The sequence below is a fragment of the Gavialis gangeticus genome, unplaced genomic scaffold (genome assembly GCF_001723915.1).
Source record: "Gavialis gangeticus isolate Ggan-Ray unplaced genomic scaffold, GavGan_comp1, whole genome shotgun sequence".
Taxonomy (NCBI): Eukaryota; Metazoa; Chordata; order Crocodylia; family Gavialidae; genus Gavialis; species Gavialis gangeticus.
Genome location: NW_017729032.1, coordinates 123,064,961 through 123,075,820, shown reverse-complemented (window position 1 = coordinate 123,075,820; position 10,860 = coordinate 123,064,961). Strand labels below are relative to the sequence as shown.

Here is a 10,860-nt window from a genome sequence, read left to right as displayed (position 1 = left end):
GATAGTGTGAGTCCAGGGTGAGTCCAGAGTTGAATCTCAGAGTTACTTATTCAAACCCAAGTATACATTTCTACTCTTTGGAATGGTTTATCATACCAATTTATGATAATCAAAGAGCTAATTTTGATTGCTTTCTTTAAAAAAAGCCTTAAGAAGAATTTGTTCTCTGCTTGTAAATGTCTCCAGAAATACAATAGTGAAGCTATGCAAAAATGCCATAGCAGTGAAAAAAAATCTGCAGGCTGGGCACAAGATAATGATTTTGAGGAAAAACAAAACAACCCAACAAGCTACTAGTCTTTCTGTTTTGTGGACTAAGGGCCTTTGTGCACGGTAATTTTGGGCAGCTCCTGAAGCTCTTAACTGCTTGATTGCCTGCACATTAGCACATTTAAGTGTCTTAAAGCACTCATTATGCAACTCAAAGTTATACCACGCCAGGGCAGGATTGTCTGCATATCACACATTAAAGTGTAGCCACTCCCCCCAGACCTGCTGCTCAAACTGAAGGTGAGACTGCTCCAAACTTCAAACTAGCACTAAGCTGATTAACATTTGTGTGGCTCAGAGCATAAAGCGTAACAAGGCCCTGAGGTAACAAATTAACAAGACAGCATGGAAACATGGTAACATCAAGGACAGATCACTGTTAAGCTTCTCTCCTGTTCTGGTTTGCCCCTGCTTGATGCAACACTGGAAAAAACTCAAAAGATTTCCCTGACATTTCTATAGGGCACTACTTATGATACAACTTCCTTATGATTTAAGTGTGGCAGTAAGTCACAGGGGTATTTACATAATACCACTATACCCAAGATATAATCTGTATGGCCCAGTGGATCAGTTTAAAACAGCATGAACTGTACATGAAAAAAATACAAAAGCTACCACAGATGATCAATTTGTAGCAAGGCCTTTTCCTTGTGCTCAGTAATATTTTAAAATGAACATGATGGGAAACTGAAGGATCTAAAGTTCTTTTGGACTGGAAACAGATCTGCATTATAAATGTTTTTACAGACTTTTGTTTCTCTTAGCTATGTTGTTGAGCACATTACGTTACTTTATTAGTGAAAATTAAACAGTTCTCCTTTTTTTTCAAGCAAAAGGAAGATAAACATGAATGCAACAACTGACAACTTAACCGACTTTACCATTCCGAAGAGCCAGGAGGATGCTTCCATTAACTGCACTGATATAGAAGCCTCATTGAAGAAATCTTACCTCCCTCCTCTGTACAGCATAATCTTTCTGTTGGCTTTCCCAGGAAATGTGATTGCAATTTGCATATACAGTTTCAAGATGAGGCCCTGGAAGAGTAGCACTATCATTATGCTGAACTTGGCCCTCACTGACCTGCTGTACTTAACCAGTCTTCCATTCCTGATACATTACTATGCCAATGGAGAACACTGGATCTTTGGAGACTTCATGTGTAAGTTTATCCGCTTCGGCTTCCACTTCAACTTGTACAGCAGCATCCTCTTCCTTACCTGCTTCAGCATCTTCCGTTACTTTGTGATTGTCCATCCCATGAAGGTTCTCTCTATTCAGAAAAAGAGATCAGCAGTAGCAGCTTGCACTGCAGTGTGGGTAATCTCACTGGTGGCTGTCAGTCCTATCAACCTTTTGATCACCTCAAAGGAGAAACAAAACAGATCCATGTGCCTGGATCTTATCAGTTCTGACAATCTGGACATTATTAGGTGGTATAACTGGCTTCTGACTGGATTAGCTTTCTACTTTCCGCTAGTGATTGTGACCCTGTGTTACACTGTGATTATTTACACCTTGGCTACAGGGCCCCATACTCGCACTTGTTATAAGCAGAAGGCTCGAAAACTTGTCATCCTCCTCTTGGTGGTCTTTTATGTATGTTTTCTACCTTTTCATGTCTTTAGGGGAGCTCGGGTAGAATTACGACTCCATTCAGTTAACTGCCACACTGAGAACCTAATCCATGCTGCTTACATCATCTCTAGACCTTTAGCTGCACTAAATACATGTGCTAACCTATTACTTTATGTTGTGACTGGAGGCAACTTCCAGAAGGCCATCCTTTCTCTTTCAAGATGCAGGTCAAACAACCATGTTCAGGAGACAGGGTGCACCAGTGATGTGAACAAGTCTGGAATTATAATAAAGTTCTGACATCATCTTTCTAAAAGAATAACATTTGGGTGCCTTTATTTTGTGTCCATTTGTCTTTGCTTTCTAACAAAATTGACAGTGTGCTCTGTGCTTCTCCAAAATAGTGTTCCTAAAATTGCTGAGTCTTTGAATGATTTATTTTGTTTTATTCAGTTTATATGCTGCCCTTCCTAAAAAGGCTCAGGGTAGCTTACAAAAGACGACAAAATTATTCTAATATAATAGCGGGCTTAGTCCATTTGTCTGTCTGTCCATAACGGTCTTGGAGTACTCTGATTGGTTACTGAAACAACCAATTAGAGTGCTCCAAGAGTGTTATGGACAGGAGGTGGTGGTGGCATTTTAGATGATCTGTGTATAAAATAAAAAACAACCTTCTGGATACCTTATGTAGGTTATATTGTTACATTATAACATCTTAATATACATTGTGGGTTTTTTTTCCAGCTTTGAAAATATTGTAAATCAGGGATAGGCAACCCCCAGCATGGGTACCAGTGTTTAGCACACAAAGGCATTTTGTTTGGCACGCACACCTCAGGGTGGACAGTGAGGAAGGGACTGGAGTTGCACTGCCACAACCAGGATCCCCCGCTGTCCATCCCTGGCATGCCAACATTTTACTAGTAGATGTTGCAGGTGTTTTTAGCATTCTGCCCCCACAGTTTTCCAACCCCTGTTTCAAACAATAAAGCATCAACCAATAGTAGCATATCAGAAGCAGTACTACCAAGCATTTAACGTGGGTATTATCTTAGGTTGCCTATTTTTGTTACTGGGATTTTTTTTTAATTAAAGCTTGCCATTAGCCACTAGGTGGGGATCATGTCTGGTGTATACCAGGGAGCTGACAACCTGGATTTATGAGTGCAACTCTCATACAAATTCAGAGTGTGTTATATGACAATAGAAGGTAATTACAGGGCGTACTAATCTTTCCTGATATGATGCTTGCAACCTCTCAGTGCTCTGGCAGGATTACAAAGGTTTCTGCCAAATAGTCCAAATGAAGTGAACAAGCTTCTCTACGTCTCCAACAGAAATAAAAGTACAAATAAAATAACATCAATGTTCGTGGACCCCCTGAATAGAAATAAAAGTATCTATTCCCTGTGTTAGTGCAAAGGCTATCACTGCTTTTCTTAGTTCTTGTGCTCAGAACCTCTTCTTCCCCAAGCCAAAGCAGAATTTAGTATATATTTAATACAAGCAAGTCACATCAACTATGAATATTATGTTAATAAACTAACAAAAGAGAAGATGCAAGTAAAAGCAATGGGAGACCTGTGTGCCTGCCTCTGTCTGGGGTTAGGAAGGAGTCTGGAAGGGCAAATGGCCTCTCGTTTCTATCAAAAAGGAGAATAACCTGAACTTGGATGTGTCTGTCTTGTGATATAAGGGACATTTTTAGAAATGCTTTTTTCCTTCTCTTTTCTCTGATTTAATTGTATCTCTACTCTTGTGTAGTCATTTTCACCCCATTTCTAATCTGGTCACATCTGCTCATACCTTGAAGTTAATTTCAGTCCTGCCTACTTGGAATCTACTGTTGTTTCCTGTGATTAGGTCAGGAAATCACAGGAAACTTAATTCAGCTCCCCTGATTAAGGTGCTACCACCTAAACAGTTACTTCTTGTCATTAAAGACATCCCAGTACAGGCAGTCCTCAACTTACAATGTTTTGCCCTTACAATGTTTCTAAATTGACACCCCCTTTCAACTTTCTGATGTCAGTTCGACTTTACAACACTTGATCCAAAACGATGCCAAGCCAGTGAACAAGTATGCTGCATTGCCCATCTCCCTGGAGAACATCTGTCCAAACTTCCTTGGACACTTTTGTAAAGAAAGCAAACATGGCTCCAGAAAAACCTGCAGTCAAGACTCTTGAGAAGGCTCCAGGCAAGAACCCTTCAGAAAGTCCAGCAAAGTCACCTCAAATAAGTCCTTCGAAGTCAGTATGATTGCTATTTACAATATAAATACATTAATGTAGCTATATTACTCATCTATAATTGATTGAATGCAATATTCTGGGTTATTTTTGGTGAAAATAGGGTATTGGGCCTTGGTTCAGGGTATCGGGCCAACCCCCCATTTATAACATTGTTTCCTATGGGAAAATCGGTTCCGAGTTACAACGTTTCAACATAAGACGTGGTTTTCAGGAACCAATTGTGTCATAAGTCTGAGGACTGCTTGTATCTCTTAGACACAAACCATTCCTGTTTATATCACATATACCTCCTTCTGCTAGCCTCCATATCAGTCCTATTTCTTCTCTCACACTTAAAATCAGAAGACAATAGTGGTCATGGCCCCTGTGCATGCAGATTACTACACTGCTCTCATAACTCAGGCACTGGTGGGATCACAATGCAAGAAAAATATCCCACAGGACAGCAAGCCATCTGTAGTGTTCCTACTCCCGGTACTTTCTATATGTTCCCAAAGGTTCACAAACAAAGTAACCCTGGCAGACCCATCATACTCAACTGTGGCTCCCCCACTGAAGAGTTATCAGGTTTTGTAGAAACCATCCTGAAACCACTTGTCACTCAAAAACCAAGTTTTCTAGAAGACACTACAGATTTCCTCAACAGAATCCTGAACACCAGCTACCTTCCCAAGAAGGCCATACTTACCACCATGGATGTCACCGGCCTGTACACTAATATTCCACATGATGAAGGCACAACTGCCTGCCTGAAACACCTACAAGAACATCGAATACACTCAGATTTGCAACAAGTTGTTACACAAATCATCCACTTCATCCTTCCTCACAAGTTCACTTTCTACAGTTGCCACTTCCTCCAAACCATGGGCCCAGCCTCTCTCAGAATTCCTGGACTATCATAACTCACATTGCTCTAACACTACTATTTTAGCACAGATGTGGCTTTGGTGATAAATTATACCACCTCCTTTGTATAGTTAGCATATCAGTATATAGAGAACTTTAGGATCCTTCAGGATAGAAGCTGCTTTGTGTTTTCAAGATCACCATCACCCATGACTCATGCCTGTTATTATAGTTTCTTTTTTTAGCATCTCTAAGTTTACTGTTGAAACAAGGATAAATGCTTCAGTTCCAGCAAAAGAAAGGGGTTTTCTTTTGCAACCTGAAACTAAATTCTTGTGTATAATGTGACTATACGGCTGTATTATTTACTGCATAATTACAGATTCCTTTTAAATTACTACTTAATCACATTCCAGAATGGAAGCTTCTGTTAAAAAGCTTCTTGCTTTTATGCCTGTAAAGACAGTTGTGTGAACAAAGTATAAACCTGTGAAGTCCTGCTCACCTAAGCTTATAATGAAGAACTGCAGAATAATACAGAGGTACTTAAGCTAGCTATCAACAAGCTTGCAAATATAGGCCTGGCAGCATAGTATTCCAGGTGAGCTAATCTGACCTGTTGAGAAGCTGTAATTCATGCAACCATACCTGTGGTCACATTGTACATAGAAGTAGTATCAGTCCTTACATTCCTTTAAAGTTGTTGCTATGCAAGCAGAACTAGGGGGTGGAGGTTGGAGGTGGGAAGGAAACTGTTCATCCCAGTGCAAATGGGATGAAGGGCTATTTAAAAGATTTCCTTCCTAAGAGCAGCTGAAAAACAATAGCAGTGCTTTTGACCAGAGTCAAACTTACTTGTTCTTTGACAGATTGGACAGGCAGAGAAGCCACATTTACACCTGTGTTTATGAGCCATATTTTGGGTACCTGAAAGTAGAAAAGTGAACAGTAAAGTTTGTAAGCACGGTGCTGAGAGTACTTAAAAAAATAAAGATTTCAAGAGCACAAACAGAACAAAATCTCTGGGATACTGCAGGCAAATGCAGTGCATAATATCTTAATATCTTCAGGACTGCATTTCGGGAATCCTCGAAGGTGAACTGAAAGGCATTTAATCATTTTATCTTCTGAAATCCCTTTTAAGGGCTCTTTGTTTCCACAACAGCTAACATCACAAATACCTAAACAGAGCAGACAATAGTCTGGTTCAGAGCTATAGATATTTAGTGATGTTATCAGCTCTTACAAGAAAAGCAAAGCTTTGGAAAAGCAAAATACTTTGGAAGGGAAGATAACATTATTGCTTTGTGGATTTTTTTGCTTTTTTCTTTACATACTATATAGTTTTTTAATTAAATGGTTTTCTTGATTTTTATTGAATCAGTAATGGAGAGATACATATACGATGAAGAAAAGAGAAAAATAAATAAGGCTATGTGAGCAAATGAATAATGCAGCATCCCATATCAGTGAAACAAGGTAATATTCTCTACAGAAATCCTTCATGTTGTATTATAATATGCAGTGTGGATTTCCATCATCCTCCTTGTCATGTAACCTGGCAAACTTGGTATAATTTTCAATCCTTCCTTTAATATCCTCCCTGCACATCCAGGTTATTGCTCAAAACCTGTCATATTTTCTCCTGTACAACAGCAGGACATTTATGCTTTCTTTTACAGCTTTTCTGCTAAAATCCTTGCCTAGAACTTCTATCACCATAGTTACTCATCTGGACTTCAGTGCATCTTGCGCAAAGACAGGCCACCCTCTTGTATCCTCTCTGGCAGGGATATATACATACCAGTGATGCTTCAAAATATAATTAACATTTGTACAGCTGCTGGAAAATATTAGGTCATTTAGAAATATTACTTCTATTAGAAGTAACTTAGAGAGTGCTTGAAATAGGCACACCTGTTCTGTAGCTACAGTGCTTTTCCCAGAGGCTTGAGAATCTCAAGGCTAGATAAAAAGGCAAGATAAAAAGGACATGGAGTTGGGGCTGGACTACAGATAAGGTTTCCTTCAATGCCTGAAGGACCCCAAAATGACACTGAATACATTGAATAAGCTATATTAGCAAAATTGTTTAAGGCTGCAAAATGAATAAGGGAAGGAAGAGAGAGACAAACGAGGGAGGAAAAAAACCCTAATTAAATTATTCAAAGTGTTAAAATATCACCTTCATTCACTTGAGTACACTTCTGTCAGCAATGATACATCTTAACAGAGCAGCGGCAGTTCCTACTTAGAGGGGTTATCTGAGACTTCATGGTTGCAAGACACTTTGAGGTACTGATGTACTTTATCTCTGTTTAGAGGTAAGAAAACAGTAAAGTGAAGTGACTTGCCTTAGGACACAATTCTGTAGTAAAACAGAGAAAAGCTGTTCATCTGATTCCCTGTTTAGGGCTAGGTCACACTTCTTAGGAGAAGAACACTCTGGCTCTCACAGTCATACGGATAACCTTTATGTCAAGCATTAAGTATTTAAAATAGTGTAAGAAGCTCAGTGACTGCAGAAAATCTATGCTGTATATGTTTTTGTATCCTTTCAGACTTCTGCTCATGACATGGTTTGACAAACAGCCTGATTTGAAACTCCTCTTTACAGCATTGGAGAGGTGCTATAATTCCAATTTGCACTAGAGGGCAGACAAAGCATTACTAGTGAAAAGGTCCACTTGGAAAAGTGACTCTAGAGCCGTGGTTTTCAACCTGTGGTCCACCGATCCCTGGGGTGTGGAGACTATGTCTAAGGGGTCCATGAAAGATTACTCTTATCAATCAAAAGTATGTGAATACCGACCGTTACAATTCGAAGTGGTCTGCATCTCCATTCAAAATTTCCAAAGGAGTCCACACCTCCATTCAAAATTTTTTAGGGGGTCCACACATGAGAAGAGTTTGAAAACCATTGCTCTAGAAAAGGGACAGGGAAGAACAAAACCAGATGACACCTAAGCCACCCACAGAAGGCAAGTGGAAGCTGGGGACCTGTACATCGCAGTATCTCAGCCTTTTCAAACTATATATCATTCATGGACTCTACAATCTACTATTATCACACCCAGCTGAAATGTTTATTTGTAGTTTTCTCCCCAAACCCAATCCTGTTAATTTTATCCGTACTGGTGTTACCTTACAAGCCAGCTATTCAGACACCACCTCAATGAGGGCTTTATTAACTCTTAAGATACACAGACAGCAGTACTTTACATCCTGTTTCCAGCCCTTTCCCTGTTGACACTGGAAAATGTTTTGCTGATAAAAACTTCTGGTCATTTTTATGGATGTGGACAGAAGGGCTGTACCTCTGAGGTGCTCTCTCTCTCTGTCTCACACATATACACACACACACACACACACGTGCACTAGTCCTGCTTGAACCTTCTCTCCTGTGCAGGATCCTCCATGAACAGCAGCTTCTCAAATAGTAATCCTAGTCCCTGATCTTTCATCCTGAATCTAGAAAGCCCAGAGTCAGGCAGCAACAGAGGTTTTCTGATTTGCTTCTATATCTACAAAGACTACATGGCAAAAAAAAAAAAAAAAAAAAAAATTAAGGCAACTTAAATGCCAGCTGTGAATAGTGGCCAGAGATTTTTAAATATATATTCAATATTACCAAAGGAGGAAAAAAAGAGGAAAAAGTATTTCTGTTTGCTGAAATTTTCCATCCTTTGGATAATACAGTCTGCAGCCTGATTCTACTCTGGAGCCAACCCAGAGCTGGCAGTGGAGAAATGCCTTACCCTCTGCTATTCTGTTTGATTAAGACTGCTTCTACAGCCAGGATTACTTATTTCTCATCTCATAAATTAAAGGCTGAATTAACTAAACATTACAGAAAGGTCCATTATGGGCGTCCATAATGAGATTGGTTGCATGTTGCCATGAGTACTAAGCTGTGAAGAAGACTTCTGCTAAAAACTGATATTAGCCCAAGACTGGTATTCTTTGTGGTGAAACAGGAAGAGGCTGTCTGTTCCCCAGAGTTCAATACTGCTCTCAGGTCCTTTCTTGCCTGGGGGAGATTATGGAGGTGACCCCACCTGGACTAAGCTGTAAGGGGAAATGCCCTTTGTTCTGGCCAAAATCTGCAATTTCCTGCTTAATAAGGGTAGAAGCAGGAGACACAGGTCTTTCCATTTTACTTCTGCTTTTCTCCATGAAGCTTCCAGGGCACTTCAGTCATCCCGGACAGGGGAGAAAATCTCAGGGAAAACCTCCGGAAGGTACAAACCACGTCCATGTCTTCATATTTGCAAGTTAGATTAACCTGTTATTAGCCAGACATTTAAAACAGGTAAGACGGGGGACTTCAGTGACTGGGGCACTCACTGCTAAAAGTGACCTGCTGGCTTGCCAGGTTCTTCAGCTACAGGTAGGCTGAAAGAGCCTCTATTATGCATTCATGGACCTTTACACAATGAAGCAGTGCATCTAAGGTACAAGCAGTGCAGCAAACTACCAATGTACTACCTGTACCTGCACAAAGGCCTCCAGAAGTAATGGTGCTCTGGATACAGTGGTTCATCAGAATGGAACAGCTTGCAAGATGAAAACTTTACTGTATGCAGTAATAACATCTGACATTCACTGAAGTCGAGGGAAACTGCATGCACTCAGCCTCAGGCCCTAATCAATGAAATGTGCAGGAAGAGAAATGTATTATGTGGGAGAGCTCATCATGGAGCTGGCCCATGTAGCACTAGCATCCATAGCATCGTTAGCTTTTTTATTTTGTGTATGTTTGTGTAAAATATTGCCATTTTATTTTATTGCTGCCTAATACACTGCACCATTTGAAAAACAAAATCCCAGCATGATGGGGTTTTTCTGCAGGCAGCCAAAATCTCTTCTAATACTCTGCTTTATCATCTCACTTTCCTCAGAGGTGTAATCTCCCATCACATGGTGATGTGATTTTCTTTCCTGTCTCCCTATCATTATGAACTTTAACAAACTGTCATAATGTTTATAATATTCAATGCCAACTCTGAGAGCAATGGCAAAAGTACACAGCATCATTGTTCTATCCCACTGAATCTATGCCTTGCCACAGTATTTACGTTTGTTGTATTACTTACAGTAACTCCTTCATGGCTACTGAATGTACTGGTAAACAGAGGAAAATGAACCTTCTGTTCTGTTCATTTACCAAGGCTTTCATTTAAAAAAAAAGTTCTATTGCTATGGCTCCTGGAATCCCTAAGTTGCCTCAACTGGGAGTAACTCACTGAAAGATAAGTAAGAAATAGCTCTTGTTTCCTTATATGGATCAGCCTCACAATGGACTGTGAGGCTGCATCTCAAGCACTCTCCAACCAACTATGCTGATAAGCAGAGACAAAAGGTAACAGAAATATCAAGATAAGGACATTCCCTAACTTTTTCCTCATAAAAATTAAAGATTTCATAGACATTAAGGCTGGAAGGGACCTCAGAACATCATTGAGTCCAACCCCCTGCCCCAGGGGCAGGAAGGCAGCTAGGGTCAAAGGATCCCAGCAAGATAATCAAGCAAATGTTTCTTAAAAGAGTCCAGAGTAGGTGCTTGCACCACCTCGGGGGAGGGCAGGGGATGTCTATTCTAGGCCTTGGGGGCTTGGACAGTAAAAAAGTTTTTCCTTATGTCCTGCCTAAAATGGTCTTGGAGGAGTTTGTGACTGTTTCACCCTGTCATCCCTTGGGGCGCTCTGGTGAATGGGTGTTCCCCCAGATCCTGATGCACACCCCTTATATGCTTATAAGCAGCCACCAAATCACCCCTGAGCCTACGCTTTTCCAGGCTGAAGAGTCCCATGGCTCGCAGCCTCTCATTGTAAGTCCTGCTCTCTTGCCCTCTGGTCATGCGTGTAGCTCTCCTTTGGACTCTCTCAAGCTTTTCCACATG

At 40.4% G+C, this 10,860-nt stretch overlaps 1 protein-coding gene across 1 annotated transcript; it reads left to right on the top strand.

Annotated features, from left to right (window-relative positions):
• Positions 1–1,100: 1,100 nt before the first annotated feature.
• On the top strand, positions 1,101–2,151 carry LOC109302269 (2-oxoglutarate receptor 1-like). Its single transcript, XM_019523831.1, has one exon. It carries the CDS (start codon positions 1,120–1,122, stop codon positions 2,149–2,151), a length of 1,032 nt encoding a protein of 343 aa, XP_019379376.1. The 5' UTR covers positions 1,101–1,119.
• The last annotated feature ends 8,709 nt before the right edge of the window (positions 2,152–10,860 follow it).